This window comes from Scyliorhinus torazame, chromosome 6 (assembly GCF_047496885.1).
Source record: "Scyliorhinus torazame isolate Kashiwa2021f chromosome 6, sScyTor2.1, whole genome shotgun sequence".
Classification (NCBI taxonomy): Eukaryota; Metazoa; Chordata; class Chondrichthyes; order Carcharhiniformes; family Scyliorhinidae; genus Scyliorhinus; species Scyliorhinus torazame.
Window position 1 is genome coordinate 79,145,342 of NC_092712.1, and position 21,752 is coordinate 79,167,093.

Sequence of the window (21,752 nt, forward strand, 5' to 3'; positions counted from 1 at the left end):
TAATCTCACTGGACTAGCAATCCAGAGGCCTGGGTTAATGATCTGAGGACATGGGCTAAAATCCAACCATGGCAGCCGGTGAAGTTTATATTCAATTAATAAATATGGAAGATAAAGCTAGTCTCAGTAACAGTGGCCATGAAACCATCATCGATTGTCGTGGTTCCCTAAACCATCTGATTCACTGAAGCCCTTCAGGTAAGGCATCCTTATCTGGTCTGACCTACATGTGACTCCAGACACACAGCAATGTGGTTGAATATCCCAGCAAGCCACTCAGTTCAAGGGCAATTAAGGGATGAACAACGGATGTTTGCCCACATCCCATCAAAGAATAGAGAAAATAAAGTTGGCACAATACGAATTTAAATTAGGGATGGACAACAAAGTTTTATGGTCCTTCAAATACTTGCTGCTATGACAAGTGACCTGTAAGCTAAATTCAGCGTTAAAGTTCTTCATTTGCCAAATGTCCCTCATTTATTAATTTTAATATTTCTAATAGGCATTTTGTGCTGGAGATTGAATTGTGCCATTGGTATTTAAATTTCCATGCAGCGAGATCTGCTACTCCATAGATAAATTTTAAAAATACTTAATATGCAGATGCCGATTTGCTGCTCAAAGCTGCCATTTAAAAAATGCAGGCAGCTAAACCCAAAATAGAACAATTCGATCCTGAGCTCTCAGGCATTATTCTTTTCCTCTCGGGGATCCTTGGAGCATTAGTTGGAAACAGTCAGGAATTTCATTTTCAAGTGATCAGGACAATCAATGACATTAAAACTTTATTGGAAAGGCCTTTATTCTGGAAGGTTAATCTTACTTGCATTGGCAATGTGAAAAGCAAGGGGAAAACAGTACATTTTAGAAAACTGCGTCTATGTACAACTTCACACTTTTGAGGAATTACACACCAAAATTCCAACTTCTGGTAATTGCAGGTTTAAGTACATATTACAATATAGTGAATATCTCTACATTTTTTAAACGGATGAATATTGAAAGCTGAAAATTAATCTGACTTCAAGGCAATAGTTTAAAAACTATTTTTCTAAATTCTCCCCCAATCCGACAACCCCCCCCCGCCTTCATGTTCTAAGGCGGCATTGGGATGATGAACCTCTCTGTAATGGTCAACGGTTATGCTAGACAAAGTACTGCAGTGGTTTGCCATCTTCTTCTGCAGTGTGGCTGGCCAGGAAACTCTCCCGCTCTCTATCAGCTGCCATCAGGCACTCGGGCTGATCATCAGTCTGTTTGAGCACATTATCAACCACACCATCAGGCCATCTAGCCCTGAAGTGGGACATGAACCTGGAGCTTCTGGCCCAGGGTAGGGACACCACCACGACGCCACAAGACCTCCCTCCAATAATTACCATGGACATTAGCTACTTTCAGACACTCCCAGTGGTCAGCTATAGTTTGAAATGTTCTAACTGTTCACATTTAACCATTTTTAACCCATTACATATCCAAAATTGGGGTGAACGTGCCTCCCTAAAACACATCCTTATAAAAAAAACCAGGAACTATTATGTAGTTTAATTGTAAAATCTTGGCTTCTTTCAATGGGATATTTTGGACTTGAGAATTAAAAGCAAACTTTCCTTTTCAGAATTGCTTAGGAGGTAGCCAGAAAGATTCCTCTTGTTACAAGAACCGTAAATGAATCCAGTTATCATATCAAAAGTGTCATCATGAAACTGGAGAAACTTTTCTGAACAGCACATCTATATATAAACAAATACATTGCTGTGAGAGTTGAATATCATTTCTAAAACCTCAGTTTAAGGTTAAGGGAAATGATTTCCAGTACTTTAAAAAGCATGGGGATTCCATGCAGCATGAAACCATCCATGGTCAACAAATGCTGAGCGTTACTCACATATCAATGTAACTGGTATTGAACATTCTCTCTACATGATTTTGGAAAGCTTTCAAACTCTTCCACTTTCGAGAGTTGACAATTTATAAAAAATATCAAGGTCATATCAAACTATCCTTAGACAGAAAGGTTTACTGCAAAGTCACTTTTTTCACCTCGTACATTTACAATTAATGCTGCATAATTAGTATGGTGCATTAAAAATCTTCCACTTTGTAAGATACCAAACACTGTGCAGCAATCCTCTTGAACAAAACAAATTGACATTTCACAAAGCTCATGACAATTAAACAGCATCAGTCTCCAGAGAAAGAAAATGCACCAGAACAAGGAGATCTGTGGTGCAAGAAAGGGAGTAAAAATAGATGCCACAATTGGCAAAGTGCAGGTCATATTCTAACCAGTAGGGGTGCCCAATATACATGGGAAATGATGTGATTGGATATGGTGTAAGAACACACATAATGGGCTGGATTTTCTCAGGATGATGATTGTCTAGACAATGGGCAGGGAAGCTGAGGCAACCACGCCTTGGTTATGTGGGGGAGCTTTGGCTGGATTCCACGCCAATCATGCCACTGAGGCTCTCCTCCCTTTAAAGAAAAAGAGTTTACCTCCGAAAGCTGTTGGCCAGAGGTCTGGGACTTCATGTCCCGGCAATGCTTCCGGGAGACCCCAGTATCATGAGTAATTACTGCTGGCAGGTCCTCTCCGTGGTTCACAGTGCCCCCCCCCCACCCCCCACCTTGACCTGCAGGGAGGCCACCAGGGTTCACCGGGTGGTCTCCCCATGTAGTGGAGGGCACCCCATCACTGCTAGAATACACTGGCAGCAGGCTTGGCCCTTAGGTGACCACTTAGGTGGCACAACTGGATGGCTGTCCCCCATCATCCTCCTTGGCAGAGTGCCACGGTGACGACAATGCGGCAGACACTCCATTTGTATCTTTCCCTCCCAAGTTTTCTTGGACACCTCCTGCCCCACCCATACCCCGCGTCCACAGGCCCCATAAAATTCAGCCCAAAGTATTTGAAAGAAGGATGAACTTGAAGTCGTACCAATGACTACAACGTCTTACACAGCTTGCCCAATACCACTTGCACCCTAATCAATTCCGCTTTAGAGCAGTGGAATTTACCTGGAAGTCTTCATCGGTCAGATAAATTTCAAGCTTTAATGGATCGACTCCCTCTGGCAGAGGCCGGCTTTGCAGTTCTGCCAGTGGGTACTGCGTCTTGCACAGTTTGTCCAATACATCCTCCACCAAAATTATTTTGTTGCAACCTTCAGCTTCCTGGGATTTAAAAAAAGGAAAACAAAGAATGGATTTTAGGAAACCCACATAAACGGCACCATGAGAATCTTGGGGAGGGAGTGGAGCATTTAGACTCTTTACCGTTTCACTAATCTCTGCAACATCTTCCCGGTGCTCCCAGCTAGGAAACATATTAGTAAATGTCAATGGTTCAAAACCTGCATGTATCAGGTAGGACTTTGGTGGATTCTTGGTATTCTTTACTGTGATCAAAGTAAAGGAAGAGCAATCTTGATTAGATACCAATCATTAAACCAACTTTACACAACCAAAACCTTCTCGGGCCAAATACGCAATTAAATAATATCGCTGAAATGAGTGAGCAGCATATCGAAGATCACGGACTCGCTCTGCCTATACCCACTTACTCAATGCAGTCCTACTGATCTTTCCAATGTAAATACTTTTTTTTCCAAACTGGGCATTTTGACAGTATTTTAAATCTCATGTTGTGCACATGTAATAACTCTCTGCACTTAATTGGAACAAATTTGGTATAACAGGAAGACATACAGGATAATTGACAGATAACACGAGATTCAAGGTCATAATCTAGGCAAGCAGTTTGAAATCACTGGAGGGCATCATGAGCAGCTTAAAGAATATCAGCAGGTCCATGGTTGAACTGAAAAAACAGTAACGCAAGTGCTTGAAGCTGTAGTTAGTTAGGGGTTTTGCACTGGAAAGTGTGATTATCTGATAGCAGCGTTACCAAGAGGAGACTGTAACATGGGAGGGAGCACAACAGACATTATTGTTTCAAATGCACGATTTTATAAGATGATTATGTTTGGACTGTCTCCTTAACTCAGGATAAATGGGGTGGTAAGAGGGTTGTGTGAAGTGCTGGGAGTTCTGTCCAATAACAGGCCTGTATGGTTTGGTTACCATGGAGACTGGGGGTCCAGGTTGAGACTTGCTGAGAGCAAGGTATAAAATCTTCACATCTGGAAACGGTGGACAGGTTCTCTTTTGACCATAGAGAGGGGAGATAGAGAGAGGGGTCTCACAGAGGCAACAGCTGCAGCTGACGTGGTCAGCAGAGAGGAGAAGACGGTGGATCTTCAGGCAGAAGGCGGGTGGGAGGATGGTCGTCAGCTGAGGAGATGCATCCCATGGCACTCTTGAGAACTTTGGAAGATTTGCCATAGCAAGGCAGGAAGGAGAGATCGCTGGTGTACGCCTTAATGCTGGTGGCCAGTTGGGGAATTCTCTGAAAACTGAGGGAAGTGCATTTAGATGGTCACAGACATGACCCAATTGGAAGCTGGGAGTGGGTGTTTACTGTTTCCTATAAAGACTGTAATCCTATGGAGTGAGCTGTACATATATATCTAATATGCATCAGTATGTTATTAACATGACTTAATATTACACTTTTCTGTAGTTTCGTGTATAGGTTGCTTACTAGTAATTTTTCACAAACTAAAATCAACAGTGACTACAGTTAAAGTCTTAAAACTTGAAATCTTGTTATGCCAATTCCTTTAACATGGTTGACAAATCTCTTGATTAAAGTTGCCGCTCTCCATCGGGATAGTGACTCTATATTAGCTGATGTTTGACCCCAGAATACACATCCGGTTGACTTGGAGAAAAACAGTTTATACTTCAGAAAGCGTGGCCGGAACTTTCCGGTCGTTACCATTCGCTTTTCCCGTCGGCAGCACACCCCCACCCGCGGGGTTCCCGGTGCTGTGGGGTGATTACAATGGGAAATCCCATTTACAAGTGGCGGGAGAAGAGAATCCTACCGCCAGTGAACAGTGCGCCGCCGAGAAACATGTGGCTGAAGAACCGGAGAATCCATGCCTGTGACTATTAAAAAATGGGTTATACCAATTGTGCAACGCATATAATATGTGAATAAAAAGACAGAAAAAGCATGCATCTATTTAATAACAAATATTCTTCTATCTGCAAATTATTTATTTTGCAGGATGCTGGTGGGAAATACGAGGCTCACTTCATATCACTCCAGGTAGCACTCCACAGTCAACATCAATTTCCCAGGAGCAGACAGCACCTGGGCCCTCACCTGCACAAACTGCCCAGCATTTATGAGGAAATTTGCACGGGTCGCACAGGAAGATTCTCCCAACCCGACAATATAGTGCATTTTATCCGGTAGCTTCTGACCCCGGCTCTCAAAGAAATGTGCAGTGCGGCATCTCTCTGACAACCTCTTTGGAGTGCAGTAGAGGCAGGGGGAAGAGGGAGAGACTAGCTACCGTGCTCAGGTGAGTTTAAAGGTCTGGTCTTAAGTGCACTTTTATGAGTGGCCTGAGTGAGCAGGCGCGGTGGCTGGATGGGTGAGAAAGTGAGGTGACGGGCAGGTGAGTGTATGAATGAGTGAGTTGTGTAGCCGGGTGGGTGAATGAGGTGGGTGGGTGACTGCATGGGCAGGTGGGTGAGTGAGTGAGTGGATGGTCAGGTAAGTGAGAGGGCGGGCGACCGAGCGAGCGGGCGGGCGGGCGAGAGAGCGGGCGTGGCGGGGCGAGCGAGGGGCGGGCGGGCGATGCGAGCGGGCGGGGGCGGGCGAGCGAGCGGGCGGGCGGGCGAGCGGGGCGGGCGGGCGGGCGAGAGGGCGGGCGGGCGAGAGGGCGGGCGGGGCGGGCGAGAGGCGGCGGCGAGAGGGGCGGGCGGGCGATGAGGGCGGGCGGGCGGGCGAGAGGGCGGGCGGGCGGGCGAGAGGGCGGGCGCGGGGCGGGCGAGGAGGGCGGGCGGGCGCGGGCGAGAGGGCGGGCGGGCGGGCGAGAGGGCGGGCGGGCGGGCGAGAGGGCGGGCGGGCGGGCGAGAGGGCCGGGCGAGAGGCGGGAGCGGCGGGCGGGCGAGGAGGGCGGGCGGGCGGGCGCGAGAGGGCGGGCGGGGCGGGCGAGAGGGCGGGCGGGCAGGCGAGAGGGCGGGCGGGCAGGCGAGAGGGCGGGCGGGCAGGCGAGAGGGCGGGCGGGCAGGGGCGAGAGGGCGGGCGGGGCAGGCGAGAGGGCGGGCGGGCAGGCGAGAGGCGGGCGGGCAGGCGAGAGGGCGGGCGGGCAGGCGAGAGGGCGGGCGGGCAGGCGAAGAGGGCGGGCGGGCAGGCGAGAGGGGCGGGCGGGCAGGCGAGAGGGCGGGCGGGCAGGCGAGAGGGCGGGCGGGCAGGCGAGAGAGCGGGCGGGCAGGCGAGAGGGCGGGCGGGCAGGCGAGAGCGGGCGGGCAGGCGAGAGAGCGGGCGGGCAGGCGAGAGAGCGGGCGGGCAGGCGAGAGAGCGGGCGGGCAGGCGAGAGAGCGGGCGGGGCAGGCGAGAGAGCGGGCGGGCAGGCGAGAGAGCGGGCGGGCAGGCGAGAGAGCGGGCGGGCAGGCGAGAGAGCGGGCGGGCAGGCGAGAGAGCGGGCGGGCAGGCGAGAGGGCGGGCGGGCAGGCGAGAGGAGCGGGCGGGCAGGCGAGAGGGCGGGCGGGCAGGCGAGAGGGCGGGCGGGCAGGCGAGAGGGCGGGCGGGCAGGCGAGAGGGCGGGCGGGGCAGGCGAGAGGGCGGGCGGGCAGGCGAGAGGAGCGGGGCGGGGCAGGCGAGAGGGGCGGGCGGGCAGGCGAGAGGGCGGGCGGGCAGGCGAGAGGGCGGGCGGGCAGGCGAGAGGGCGGGCGGGCAGGCGAGAGGGCGGGCGGGCAGGCGAGAGGGCGGGCGGGCAGGCGAGAGGGCGGGCGGGCAGGCGAGAGGGCGGGCGGGCAGGCGAGAGGGCGGGCGGGCAGGCGAGAGGGCGGGCGGGCAGGCGAGAGGGCGGGCGGGCAGGCGAGAGGGCGGGCGGGCAGGCGAGAGGGCGGGCGGGCAGGCGAGAGGGCGGGCGGGCAGGCGAGAGGGCGGGCGGGCAGGCGAGAGGGCGGGCGGGCAGGCGAGAGGGCGGGCGGGCAGGCGAGAGGAGGGCGGGCGGGCAGGCGAGAGGGCGGGCGGGCAGGCAAGAGGGCGGGCGGGCAGGCGAGAGGGCGGGCGGGCAGGCGAGAGGGCGGGCGGGCAGGCGAGAGGGCGGGCGGGCAGGCGAGAGGGCGGGCGGGCAGGCGAGAGGGCGGGCGGGCAGGCGAGAGGGCGGGCGGGCAGGCGAGAGGGCGGGGCGGGCAGGCGAGAGGGGCGGGCGGGCAGGCGAGAGGGCGGGCGGGCAGGGAGGAGCGGGCGGGGCGGGCGAGAGGGCGGGCGGGGCGGGCGAGAGGGCGGGCGGGCGAGAGGGCGGGCGGGCGGGCGAGAGGGCGGGCGGGCGGGCGGGCGAGGAGGGCGGAGCGGGCGAGGGCGGGCGGGGCGGGCGGGGCGGGCGAGAGGGCGGGCGGGCGGGCGAGAGGGCGGGGCGAGAAGGCGGGCGAGAGGGCGGGCGGGCGAGAGGGCGGGCGGGCGGGCGAGAGGGCGGGGCGGGCGGGCGAGAGGGCGGGCGCGGCGAGAGCGGCGGGCGGGCGGCGGGCGAGAGGGCGAGAGGGGCGAAGAGGGCGGGCGGGCGAGAGGGGAGAGGGCGGGCGGGCGGGCGAGAGGGCGGGCGGGCGGGCGAGGAGGGCGGGCGGGCGGCGCGAGGGCGGGCGGGGCGGGCGAGAGGGCGGCGGGCGGGCGAGAGGGCGGGCGGGCGGGCGAGAGGGCGGGCGGGGCGGGCGGGCGGGCGGAGGGCGGGCGGGCGGGCGAGAGGGCGGCGCGGGCGAGCGGGCGGGCGGGCGGGCGGGCGAGAGGGCGGGCGGAGGCGGGCGAGAGGGCGGGCGGGCAGGGGGGGAGGAGAGGCGGGCGGGCGAGAGGGCGGGCGGGCGGGCGAGGAGGGCGGGGCGGGCGGGCGAGAGGGCGGGCGGGCGGGCGGGGCGAGAGGGCGGGCGGGCGGGCGGGCGAGAGGGCGGGCGGGCGGGCGAGAGGGCGGGGCGGGCGGGCGAGAGGGCGGGCGGGCGGGCGAGAGGGCGGGCGGGCGGGCGAGAGGGCGGGCGGGCGGGGCGAGAGGGCGGGCGGGCGGGCGAGAGGCGGGCGGGCGGGCGAGAGGGGCGGGCGGGCGGGCGATGAGGGCGGGCGGGCGGGCGAGAGGGCGGGGCGGGCGAGAGGGCGGGCGGGCGGGCGAGAGGGCGGGCGGGCGGGCGGGCGAGAGGGCGGGCGGGGCGAGAGGGCGGGCGGGCGGGCGAGAGGGCGGGGCGGGCAGGCGAGAGGGCGGGCGGGCAGGCGAGAGGGGCGGGCGGGCAGGCGAGAGGGCGGGCGGGCAGGCGAGAGGGCGGGCGGGCAGGCGAGAGGGCGGGCGGGCAGGCGAGAGGGCGGGCGGGCAGGCGAGAGGGCGGGGCGGGCAGGCGAGAGGGCGGCGGGCAGGCGAGAGGGCGGGCGGGCAGGCGAGAGGGCGGGCGGGCGGGCGAGAGGGCGGGCGGGCGGGGCGAGAGGGCGGGCGGGCGGGCGAGGAGAGGGCGGGCGGGCAGGCGAGAGGCGGGCGGGCAGGCGAGAGGGCGGGCGGGCAGGCGAGAGGGCGGCGGGCAGGCGAGAGGCGGGCGGGCAGGCGAGAGGCGGGCGGGCAGGCGAAGAGGGCGGGCGGGCAGGCGAGAGGGCGGGCGGGCAGGCGAGAGGGCGGGCGGGCAGGCGAGAGGGCGGGCGGGGCAGGCGAGAGGGCGGGCGGGCAGGCGAGAGGGCGGGCGGGGCAGGCGAGAGGGCGGGCGGGCAGGCGAGAGGGCGGGCGGGCAGGCGAGAGGGCGGGCGGGCAGGGCGAGAGGGCGGGCGGGCAGGCGAAGAGGGCGGGCGGGCAGGCGAGAGGGCGGGCGGGCAGGCGAGAGGGCGGGCGGGCAGGCGAGAGGGCGGGGGCGGGCAGGCGAGAGGGCGGGCGGGCAGGCGAGAGGGCGGGCGGGCAGGCGAGAGGGCGGGCGGGCAGGCGAGAGGGCGGGCGGGCAGGCGAGAGGGCGGGCGGGCAGGCGAGAGGGCGGGCGGGCAGGCGAGAGGGCGGGCGGGCAGGCGAGAGAGGGCGGGGCGGGCAGGCGAGAGGGCGGGCGGGCAGGCGAGAGGGCGGGCGGGCAGGCGAGAGGGCGGGCGGGGCAGGCGAGAGGGCGGGCGGGCAGGCGAGAGGGCGGGCGGGCAGGCGAGAGGGCGGGCGGGCAGGCGAGAGGGCGGGCGGGCAGGCGAGAGGGCGGGCGGGCAGGCGAGAGGCGGGGCGGGCGAGAGGGCGGGCGGGCAGGCGAGAGGGCGGGCGGGCAGGCGGAGAGGGGCGGGGCGGGCAGGCGAGAGGGCGGGCGGGCAGGCGAGAGGGCGGGCGGGGCAGGCGAGAGGGCGGGCGGGCAGGCGAGAGGGCGGGGCGGGCAGGCGAGAGGGCGGGCGGGCAGGCGAGAGGGCGGGCGGGCAGGCGAGAGGGCGGGCGGGCAGGCGAGAGGGCGGGCGGGCGGCGAGAGAGGCGGGCGGGCGGAGAGAGAGAGCGGGCGGGCGAGAGAGAGCGGGCGGGCGAGAGAGAGCGGGCGGGCGAGAGAGAGCGGGCGGCGAGAGAGAGAGCGGGCGGGCGAGAGAGAGAGCGGGCGGGCGAGAGAGAGAGCGGGGCGGGCGAGAGAGAGAGCGGGCAGGCGAGTGGGGCGGGCGGGCAGGCAGGCAGGCGAGCGGAGCGGGCAGGGCGAGCGGGCGGGCAGGCGAGCGGGCGGCAGGCGAGCGGGCGGGCAGGCGAGCGGGCGGGCAGGCGAGCGGGCGGGCAGGCGAGCGGCGGGCAGGCGAGGGCGGGCAGGCGAGCGGGCGGGCAGGCGGGGAGCGGGCGGGCAGGCGAGCGGGCGGGGCAGGCGAGCGGGCGGGCAGGCGAGCGGGCGGGCAGGCGAGCGGGCGGGCAGGCGAGCGGCGGGCAGGCGAGGCGGGCGGCGGGCGAGCGGTGCGGGCGCGGCGAGCGGGGCGGGCAGGCGAGCGGGCGGCAGGCGAGGCGGGCGGGCAGGCGAGCGGCGGGCAGGCGAGCGGGCGGGCAGGCGAGCGGGCGGGCAGGCGAGCGGGCGGGGCAGGCGAGCGGGCGGGCAGGCGAGCGGGCGCGGGCAGGCGAGCGGGCGGGGCAGGCGAGCGGGCGGGCAGGCGAGCGGGCGGGGCAGGCGAGCGGGCGGGCAGGCAGGCAAGCGGCGGGCGGGCAGGCGAGCGGGCGGGCAGGCGGGCGGGCGGGCAGGCGGGCGGGCGAGCGGGCGGGCAGGCGAGCGGGCGGGCAGGCGAGCGGGGCGGGCAGGCCGAGCGGGGCGGGCAGGCGAGCGGGCGGGCAGGCGAGCGGGGCGGGCAGGCGAGCGGGCGGGCAGGCGAGCGGGCGGGCAGGCGAGCGGGCGGGCAGGCGAGCGGGCGGGCAGGCGAGCGGGCGGGCAGGCGAGCGGGGCAGGCGAGCGGGCGGGCAGGCGAGCGGGCGGGCAGGCGAGCGGCGGGCAGGCGAGCGGGCGGGCAGGCGAGCGGGCGGGCAGGCGAGCGGCGGGCAGGCGAGCGGGCGGGCAGGGCTAGCGGCGGGCGGGCGGGCGTGCGAGCGGGCGAGCGGGCGATGCGGGCGAGGCGTGCGAGCGGGGCGGCGGGCAGGCGAGGCGGGCGGGCAGGGCGAGCGGGCGGGCAGGCGAGCGGGCGGGCAGGCGAGCGGGCGGGCAGGCGAGCGGGCGGGCAGGCGAGCGGGCAGGCGAGGCGGGCTGGCGGCGAGCGGGAGCGGGCGGGCAGGGCGAGCGGGGCGGGCAGGCGAGCGGGCGGGCAGGCGAGCGGGGCGGGCAGTGCGAGCGCGGCGCGGCAGGCGAGCGGGCGCGGGCAGGCGAGTGGGCGGGCAGGCGAGTGGGCGGGCAGGCGAGTGGGCAGGCTGAGCGAGTGGGGCAGGCGAGCGAGGTGGGCGGGCAGGCGAGCGAGTGGGCGGGCAGGCGAGCGAGGTGGGCGGGCAGGCGAGCGAGTGGGGCGGGCAGGCGAGCGAGGTGGGCGGGCAGGCGAGCGAGTGGGCAGGCAGGCGAGCGAGTGGGCGGGCAGGCGAGCGAGTGGCGGGCAGGCGAGCGAGTGGGCGGCAGGCGAGCGAGTGGGCGGGCAGGCGAGCGAGAGTGGGCGGGCAGGCGAGCGAAGTGGGCGGGCAGGCGAGCGAGAGTGGGCGGGCAGGCGAGCGAGCGGGCGGGCAGGCGAGCGAGCGGGGGCGGGCAGGCGAGCGAGCGGGGGCGGGCAGGCGAGCGGGGCGGGGGCAGGCGAAGCGGAGTGGGGCGGGCAGGCGAGCGAGTGGGCGGCGCAGGCGAGCGGCGTGGGCGGGCAGGCGAGCGAGTGGGCGGGCAGGCGAGCGAAGTGGGCGGGCAGGGCGAGCGAGTGGGTGCGGGCAGGCCGAGGCGAGTGGGGCGGGCAGGCGAGCGAGTGGGCGGGCAGGCGAGCGGAAGTGGGCGGGCAGGCGAGCGAGTGGGCGGGCAGGCGAGCGAGAGGGGCGGGCAGGCGAGCGAGAGGGCGGGCAGGCGGCGCAGGCGAGCGAGTGGGCGGTCAGGCGGGCGAGTGGGCGGGCGAGTGGGTAAGCGGGCGAGTGGGCAGGCGGGGCGATGTGGGCAGGCGGGCGATGCGAGAGCGAGTGGGCGGTCGAGCGAGAGTGGGGCGGACGTCAGATGAGCAAGTGGGTGGGGGGGCAGGTGAATGAGTGAGTAGGCGGGCAGGGTGAGCGAGTGGGCGGGGCAGGTGAGTGAGTGAGTAGCAGGTGCGTGAGTGGGCGGGCAGGTAAGCCAGTGGGTGAGTGAGTAGGCAGGCAGGCACGTGGGTAAGTGGATGAGGTGTGAGAAATTAGTGTGATGGTGAGGTGGGTCAAGTAGGTAATGGGGAAGTTGGGGGCTAGTTAGGTCAGATCAGGGGGTATTTCAATTTGATTGTGTTGAGTTGGATTGTCAGGGTTTTTTTGTCATGTCCTGCTGGCATGGGGCATATTTGTGTGTTCGGGGAGGTATGAGGTTGGATCATGTGGTGAAGGGTAGCTGTGTTGGATTGGGTGGGGGGTGGATGGGTAGTTGGGGGATTGGAATCACTTTTAGTGTTAGGCAGGTTAGATCAGGTAGGAGGTCCTCCAGCTGGCTAAGGTAGGATTTTTCTGATCTGAAGATGAAGACTGCAAGGGGGAAAAAAAAAGGTATCTTTTGTTTCCACTTTTTAAAAAGCCACCGCTGCCTGGCCATGAACCTGGAGGGGCCCAGTGGCTGTTATGGATCTGCGTGCTGTCCGTCGTATGGGTCCAGTCCGCATTCTACCTCCCACCCTTTGTCTTCCACATTGGCCTGGACACCCCAACTGCCTGCATTGCTAACTGGAAATTCCAAGCCTTGTGGAAATTGGAACTTGATAGGCCCAAAAGTGACAATAATTGGCTGCAACTGGCCTCCTGGTGGGCAGCCAATCCACTTAGAACTGCCCTCATTCAAAATGGTTCACGGTCGGGATCATAGCACTGAACCAGCATGGAGCCTGGAAGTGCCAAAATGCCTGCCCGTCCACCTCTGGTCTGTACTATGAACGTTTAAAAATCCAGCGCATTAGTTCTACAGAGATTCTACAGTCTGGTGGGTATGCATCAAAAGCAACATTTTTATAAACTACTACCATTCACCTCATGTGCACCGAATGATACACATTGTTAATAAAAGAACATTCACAATCTTATTCCAATAACCATAATTCAGCCTTAGCAGCCTAATGCTGTCATTCTTGATTGAGTGCGCAATTAAAACAGGACAGATTTTAATTTTCTCACATTACATACTAATATATTGCCCTAACCATATTTATAATGAAACAAATAAAAAAAAAAGAAAAGAAATACTGAAGGAAGAGGAAGCAAATAAGCAGTTAAAGGAAAAATTGCAACATCACCAAATGTCCCATGAACTGGGTTGGAGTATTGAACTCCAACTCCCACTTAATGCATTTAACCTTTAGATGACAATTGCCAATATTTGCAGTGTACCTTTGCAGTATTGCAGCACCGTCTCCATTGCACATTTCCGGTCTGCATCCCAGCGGATTCTGGCAGACCCTGTGATTTCATTTTCCGTTGGCCACCAGCCCTGCCAGAGGTACACCTCGTGGTGATTGTCTACCAAGAATAAAGCTGCACAACAAGAAAGAGAAAATGTTCATATACTCTTGTGTACTGCAGATTTCTTGAAACATTAACAAAATGATTCCCCAAAATAATGGCCTAATTGGTCAGCGAGATATGGATTTATTCTATGCAAACAAAAGGTATACGTTCAAGTCTTGTGCCTTTTTTGAATTGCCCGGGAGCTTGGGGAGTCTTTCGGTCCCTGTTGCTTTCACTGGGGCAATGCCTTACCAATCATAGTTGCCTTGCCATGTAATCAGCAGCCTTTTCTCCTTTTGCAATATTCAAGTTCTGTACTACCAAGTGACAAGTCCATGCATTCCTATGGTGTTTTTTTTCAACAAATATTTTAGGTTTATTTCACTTCGAAAATTAAATCTCTTTTTTGGCCAAAGCCTTTCATCTTGCGCTCATACACAAAAATGCCAAATTTCAAACGATAAACTTTTACAACAAGGTGACTGTGGAATTTGTCACTTGAAAAAAAATTTTTTTTACTGGAAATAATCTCAAAACATGGTGAAAGCTGGACAAAAGTTTGAGTTCATTTTAAGGTAACCATTTGTGAGCGTATTTCAACCAGTTACTTAAAATTGTTTCGAGATCACTTTTACAACTTATGTCAAACTAAAAAGGATCACAAAATTGAGGAGTCACGCTGAATAGTAACGATAGTTTCAACTGTAAATTTAAATGGTTTCCGTAGGAAATTAAGATACATCTTTACTGCTGAGAACTATTTGTACTATATACTTTTGATAATACTAGAATAATTCAGACAATAGTAACAGCTGTTCAGTTAAGATATATTCTGAAATATTTGAACAGCGATTAAATCGAACACGTAACACGAAGGACAACATTTTACAGTCCCTGTGGGTAGGCTGGCAAGTGGCCTCGGGGGTGGTGGTGATAAACATGCTGTGCATGCCTTTCCCACCATTTACCTGGCCACCTCTGACCTAGTAGCAATAGAATGGATAGCAGACGAGATCTTAATATGGCCATTCCTGCTTGGCAAAAAATTTTCAGCCCCGCAGGTTAGCCTGCACTGGCTTCAGACATAGGCTGCATCCTTCACAAGCTTCCTTTTATGATTGGAGGACTACCCCACAACCTGCACACCAACAACACCCCCCCCCCCCCCACTGGTGACATCCTCTCCACTGGCTCCTGGTCCTACCGCTCTTGCCCCAACCCCACACCCACTCCACCCCAGGGCCTCTATTCCTGGTGCTGGCAAGTGGGCCCTAAATGATCTATTATCCAGGTCCTAACTCTTCTTTGCTGGGACCAGATGCAGTCCCAGCAGTAGCCACCACTCCTGCTGCCGCTACTAGGACCAAGGAGCACCCGGTCATTCTAATTGTCCGGCAGCTCTCGGAGGCAGGATTTCCTTCCAAGATAGCGATTCCTCCGAGCGTTAAACGGCTGTAGGGTAACCCACTGGAGCAGGATAGGTTTCACGGTGACCTTTTCAGCAGAGCAAACCCCACCATCCTTGAAACCCTGCCCAATAAATGAGGACATTCATATACTGAGCTAAAGGGGGAAAGGGCTGGTCTTCACACACCCAGCTAGAGCACCTATATTTGTTAAGGTCTTCAATCGATAACCCAATTGAAACATGGGTCTTTGCACAAATTTGTTCTTGGAAATCTGCAAGCTGTGAAAAGCCTATGTGTCAGCAGCTGATGGCCCCACTAACCTTTTAATGTACAACATAAAAGCAGCTTCCCAAAGAGATTAAATATCATCATTTACAAACATTCAAAATAACAGCTCTTAATAGCATCAGCTTTTGCATATTATCACATTAACATATGAAAGCAAGGGATAAGGGTTATTTTGACATGTACTGCCGTCTGTTAGATCAAATCCCATATTCTGTGCACAAGTACAGTAATTTCAAAAACAATCAAGTATTTGACCAACTGTGGCATTAAGGAGCCCTAGCTAAACTGGAGTCGATGGGAATCGCAGAAAAACTCTCCACTGGTTGGAGTCACACATGGCACAAAGGAAGATTGGTGTAGTGGCTGGAGGTTAATCATCTGTCGGAACATCACTGCAGGAGTTCCTCAGGGTGTCCTCGGCCCAATCATCTTCAGCTGCTTCATCAATGACATGTTTACTGATGATTGCACAAGGTTCAGCACCGAGGAGATAGGAGAGGGGCTAAATGAATATTTTTCGTCAGTATTCACACAGGAAAAAGACAATTCACACAGGAAAAAGACAATGTTGTTGAGGAGAATACTGAGATTCAGGCTACTAGACTAGAAGGGCTTGAGGTTCATAAGGAGGAGGTGTTAACAATTCTGGAAAGGGTGTAAATAGATAAGTCCCCTGGGCCGGATGGGATTTATCCTAGGATTCTCTGGGAAGCTAGAGCCTTTGCCTTTGATCTTTAAGTCATCTTTGTCAACAGGAATAGTGCCAGAAGACTGGAGGATAGCAAATGTTGTCCCCTTGTTCAAGAAAGGGAGTAGAGACAACCCCGGTAACTATAGACCAGTGAGCCTTACTTCTGTTGTGGGCAAAATCTTGGAAAGGTTTATAAGAGATAGGGTGTATAATCATCTGGAAAGGAATAATTTGATTAGACATAGTCAACACGGTTTTGTGAAGGGTAGGTCGTGCCTCACAAACCTTATTGAGTTCTTTGAGAAGGTGACCAAACAGGTGGATGAGGGTAAAGCAGTTGATGTGGTGTATATGGATTTCAGTAAAGCGTTTGATAAGGTTCCCCACGGTAGGCTACTGCAGAAAATACGGAAGCATGGGATTCAGGGAGATTTAGCAGTTTGGCTAACTGAAATTGGCTAGCTGGAAGAAGACAAAGGGTGGTGGTTGATGGGAAGTGTTCAGACTGGAGTCCAGTTACTACTGGTGTACCACAAGGATCTGTTTTTGGGCCACTGCTGTTTGTCATTTCTATAAATGACCTGGAGGAGGGCGTGGAAGGAGGGGTGAGTAAATTTGCAGATGACACTAAAGTCGGTGGAGTTGTGGACAGTGCGGAAGGATGTTACAAGTTACAGAGGGACATAAATAAGCTGCAGCGCTGGGCTGAGAGGTGGCAAATGAAGTTTAATGCAGAAAAGTGTGAGGTGATTCATTTTGGAAGGAATAACAGGAAGACAGAGTAGTAGGCTAATGGTAAGATTCTTGGCAGTGTGGATGAGCAGAGAGATCTCAGTGTCCATGTACATAGATCCCTGAAAGTTGCCACTCAGGTTGAGAGGGTTGTTAAGAAGGCGTACGGTGTGTTAGCTTTTATTGGTAGAGGGATTGAGTTTCAGAGCCATGAGGTCATGTTGCAGCTCTGGTGCGGCCGCGTTTGGAGTATTGCGTGCAATTCTGGTCGCCGCATTATAGGAAGGATGTGGAAGCATTGGAAAGGGTGCAGAGGAGATTTACCAGAATGTTGCCTGGTATGGAGGGAAGATCTTATGAGGAAAGGCTGAGGGACTTGAGGCTGTTTTCGTTAGAGAGAAGAAGGTTAAGAGGTGACTTAATTGAGGCATACAAGATGATCAGAGGATTGGATAGGGTGGACAGTGAGAGCCTTTTCCCTCAGATGGTGATGTCTAGCATGAGGGGGACATAGCTTTAAATTGAGGGGAGATAGATATAAGACAGATGTCAGAGGGAGGTTCTTTACTCAGATAGTAAGGGTGTGGAATGCCCTGCCTGCAACAGTAGTGGACTCGCCAACACTAAGGGTATACAAATGGTCATTGGATAGACATATGGACGATAAGGGAATAGTGTAGAGTGGTTTCACAGGTCGGCGCAACATCGAGGGTCAAAGGGCCTGTACTGCGCTGTAATGTTCTATGTTCTATTTGCGACTCCTCAGATATAGGAGCAGTCTGTGTCCATATGCAACAAGACCTGAACAATATCCAGGCTTAAGCTGATAAGTGGCAATTAACATTAGTACCACACAAGTCAGGCAATGGCCAGCTCTATGAGCGAATCTAACCATCAACCCATGAGATTCAATGACATTACCATCGCTGAATCCCCCACTATCAACATCCTGTGGGCTACCATTGACCAGAAATGGAATTGGAATAGCCATATAAATACTGTGGCTAGGAGAGGCTGCGAATTCTACAGAGTAACACATCTCTCGACTCCCCAAACCCTGTCCACCATAGACAAGGCACAAGTCAGGGGTGTTATGGAATACTCTCCACTTTCCTCGAAGAGTGGAGCTCCAACGACACTCGGCATGATGAACACCATCCAGGACAAAGCAGCCTGCCCGATTGGCACCCCATTACCAGCGTAAACTTTCACTCATTCCACCACTCATGCACAGTGGCAACAGTGTGTACCATCTACAAAATGCACTGTAGCAACTCATCAAGACTCCTTCAACATCAACCAAACCCTGTCATCTCGAAACCAAGTTCCTCTTCAAGCCACACACCACCCTGACATGGAAATATATCACCGTTCCTTCACTGTCTCTGGGTTAAAAGGTTGGACCTGCCTTCCTAAGAGCACTGTGAGTGAACCTACACCACATGGGCATTTAGCAGTTTCAAGAAAGCAGCAGACCACCAATTCCTCAAGGACAATTAGGGATCGACAATAAATGCTGGACTAACCAGTGATACCATATCCCATGAATGAATTAAACAAACAAAAAAAAGAAAGAAAATATCTATCCCACATCTTCAGATTGCTGAGCTTCACAGACCTTTCTCAACCCTCCAAACCTCTGCAACGGAGGAATCAGAATAATCATCTCTGCCTATAGGTTAGGTGGATAGCTAGCACCCCTTATCCAGTCAGTTAGTTGTCCTTTTTGAAAGAGTTAATCAATCCCTCGTTCACTTCTTCCATTGTGATCTTAGGTTAGGATAATCTCCTCCCAAGTGATTGTATTTTCATATTTCTTGCAAGAAATAAAACTAACCTGGTTGCTGGGCTGCATATAGATCTTCTTGCAAAAATGGCATTGAGTTGACCATGGTAGGATCTCTGGCAGGATATAGATACTCAGTGGCAATGAACTCTCCAGATGAACTACTGAGGATAAAGAGCCGAGGAGTGAAGTTGAATTTTCCAGGATCTGTGAACATATTGTGTGTTTAGTTTTCAATCATAAGAGGAAAGGAGTAGAAGTTCCTAACATTTCAACAGGACATGGAGATTAAAATGGAAGTACAATGGAAACAAGGGCACATTTTAACAAAGTAAATACCATCTGTATAAGTATTTTATCACGTCTCTCCAAAACATGTCTCTAGGCATTTCTTATGCAATAAAATATTTTGAAGGACACAGCAAGAATTGAGATGAACGGATAGTTACTATTTTGGGCAATATTCATCATTGAAGTTACACCTTGCGAATCCTTAAACGTCTATCACAACCACTGGAACAGTACATCTCACTCAAAGCATGACATTTCCAACTCCATCAATATTGTGTTGGGAGTGCCATCCGAGGGCCTAGATTCGATTCCGGATTTGGATCACTGTCTGCATGGAGTTTGCATGTCCTTCCTGTGTCTGCGTGGGTTTCCGTGCGAGCTCCGGTTTCCACCCACAGTTCAACGATGTGCAGGTTAGGTGGATTGGCCGTCAGCAATGCGCAGGGTCACGGGGAAAGGGCGGGGGAGTGGGTCTAGATAGAGTGGTCCTTTGGAGGGTTGGTGCAGACTCGATGGACCGAATGGCCTCCTTCCGTACAGTGGGGATTCTATGGATTCTATGTACTAAAGTCATGGATGGGGTTTGAATCCATAGCCTTTTGACAATATCTCCTTCTGTAGATGGTGTCAGGTTAACTCTGATGGCATTCTTGTGAAATGTAATGGGAATGTTCTACCACATTAAAGGTGCTACACAAATGCAAGATATTGTTGATTGAGAATGATGCCAACTGAGCCAGGCTGAAATAGATTACAGTGAGACTTCTGTTTTCAAGACTATGACTGTTCATATATAAAATAGATATTGCTATGTTATGTAGGCAACCTTTAAAATATTGAACAAGTGCTTAACAGTTCATGTTACTGATGAGGACAAGAATAGAATTATAGGCAAGGATGTTATGTTACAAGGCTTTAGTACATGAACTCACTTAGTACCATTGCTCACCACCAACTACACCTTACAGTTTGTTCCCATCCTATGCAAAGTTTTATATGGGGACTGGAAGGAATCTCTCTGGCACTAGCAGATGGAGGTAGTTCTTCTCCTCTCCTAATAGATAATAGATCAAAGCATTTACAGTGCAGGAGACCATTCAGCCGGCCCATCAGGAAAGAGCACCCTATTTAAGCCCACATCGCCACCCTACCCCATAACCCCACCTAATCTTTTTTGGATCCAAGGGCAATTTAGCATGACCAATCCACCTAACCTGCACATCTTTGGACCGTGGGAGGAAACCCATGCAGACAGGGGGAAAAAGTGCAAAGTCCACACAGACAGTCACCCAAGGTCGGAATTGAACCCGGGGTCCTGGAGTTGTGAGGCTTCAGTGCTAACCACTGTGCCACCCCTTATAAGATAGACTTTTTCACCTCACAATCTTGTCATTATTTACCTGTAGAAATATTTCATAACTCTGTCAGAGAACACTGGTTACCTTGCAACATGCAGTCGTAGGCCTTTCGGTCTCTTCTTCCTAATGCTTCAAAGAAAGCCACCATTTCGGACCCCTCATCACATTCATGTACAGTCACATTGATGCTACTGTGAAGTCCTGCTTCCAGTGGACGCCTGCAAAACATGGTTAAGGAATTCTATAATCTGTTGCAGTTACAAACACATTGATTAAAGTTCAGTTTCAGTACAATCTAGCATTTGCTTTGTGAGCTTTAACAAAAACGTATTTTAGGGTGGAGCCATGTACATATCCAGTTTACTTTATTTTATAATGAAGAAAAAGAAAAACCTCATTTATATAGCACTTTGTACAGCCATTTAAGCATCTTTTATTTTTAAAAATGTGTTGCCACTAACGTTAGAAAATAAGGCAACCAATTTGTGCACAGCTAGATCCACACAGCAATCTGATAGATGATCAATATCCTGTTTTAACATTTGAATTAGGAGCAGGGGTATGGCATTCGGCCCCTCGAGCCTCCTTTTCTATTTGATAAGATCACGGCTAATCCAACTGTGCCCTCTACTTTCTCGTCTACCCCTAAACCCAACTCACCAAGGATCCTTAACACCTTCCAAACCTACGACCACAACCATCTAGAAGGGGAAGGGGAGCAGATACATGGGAACACCATCATCAGGAAGTTCCCCTCCAAGCCGCTCACCATCCTGGCTTGGAAATACATCACCATTTCTGGGTCAAAATCCTAAACTCCCTCCACAGACCACATACGCTGCAGCGGTTCAAGAAGGCAGCTTACCACCACTTTATCAAAGGCAATTAGCGATGGGCAATAAATGCTGGTCGAGCCAGCAATGCCCACAACTCCTGAATGAATAAAAACCCTTTGACTCCCTGGTCAGTCAAGGATCTATCCAATTTAGCTTTAAAAATATTCAATGACCTGCCTCTACTGATCTCTGGGTGAGATCATTTTACAGACTAACAGCTCTCCAAGAGAAAAACAATTCACCTCATCATAGTCTTAAAATGGAAGACCCCTTATTTTAAATGTGTCCCCTAATTCTAAGCTCTCCCATAAGGAGAGAGCAACCACCCTATCAATAAAATCCACCCGTCAATAAAATCAACTCTCATTCTTCTAAATGCCAACAGATACAGGCCCAACCTGTCCAACTTTTCTTCATACAATAAGACCTCAGCCCAGGCATCAGCCAAGTGAACCTTCTCATTGCTCGAATTCCAATTATATCCTTCCTTAAATAAGGAGACCAAACTGTACACTGTATTCCAGATGTGGTCTCACCAATGCCCTGGTCAAATGGAGCAAAACTTAATGACTTTTATATTCCATTCCCCTTACAGAAACAACAACATTCCATTTGTTTTAGTAATAATTGCTGAAGAATAAATATCGTGCGGAAACAGAGACAAACTCTATTCCTCTTTTTCCGAATAGCATAATTGGATCTTTGTATAGGCAGATGGGGGCCCTAATTTAATGTCTCATCCAAAAGACAGCACCTCTGACAGTGTTGTTTTACTCCACGGAGTACTGCACTGGAGTCATGAGGGGTTTCTTCATTGAAACATTTAGGATTCTTACAAAGAAACTTGAGAAATAAGTACTATTTTTATACCATAACTTTGTTAATTAAAAAAAAAAATTTAGAGTGGCCAATTCATTTTTTCCAATTAAGGGGCAATTTAGCGTGGCCAGTCCACCTACCCTGCACATCTTTGGATTGTGAGGGTGAAACCCACGCAGACCCGGGAGAATGTGCCAAATCCACACGGACAGTGACCCAGGGCTGGGATCGAACCTGGGTCGTCAGCGCCGTGGACAGCAGTGCTAACCACTGTGCCACCATGCCACCCATATCTTTATTAATTTAACTAAGACAGAACAAAAGAGCTATTGGCCCGTAACCTCTGCTGAGTGGCAATCTCCAGCAGATTGCCACT

General features: G+C 55.2%; 1 protein-coding gene across 14 annotated transcripts in view; it reads right to left on the reverse strand.

Annotated features, from left to right (window-relative positions):
• The window catches only part of svila (supervillin a), a 433,091-nt gene that overhangs the window by 7,851 nt on the left and 403,488 nt on the right, over positions 1 to 21,752 (reverse strand). For all 14 annotated transcript variants that reach the window (XM_072508365.1, XM_072508366.1, XM_072508367.1 and 11 more), the window contains 5 exons: positions 19,806 to 19,939; positions 18,124 to 18,279; positions 13,050 to 13,193; positions 3,289 to 3,410; positions 3,031 to 3,186 (listed from right to left, as the gene is read on the reverse strand). In XM_072508365.1, the coding sequence (XP_072364466.1) occupies positions 3,031 to 3,186; positions 3,289 to 3,410; positions 13,050 to 13,193; positions 18,124 to 18,279; positions 19,806 to 19,939 (712 nt within the window). The remainder of the gene's footprint in view (positions 1 to 3,030; positions 3,187 to 3,288; positions 3,411 to 13,049; positions 13,194 to 18,123; positions 18,280 to 19,805; positions 19,940 to 21,752) is intronic.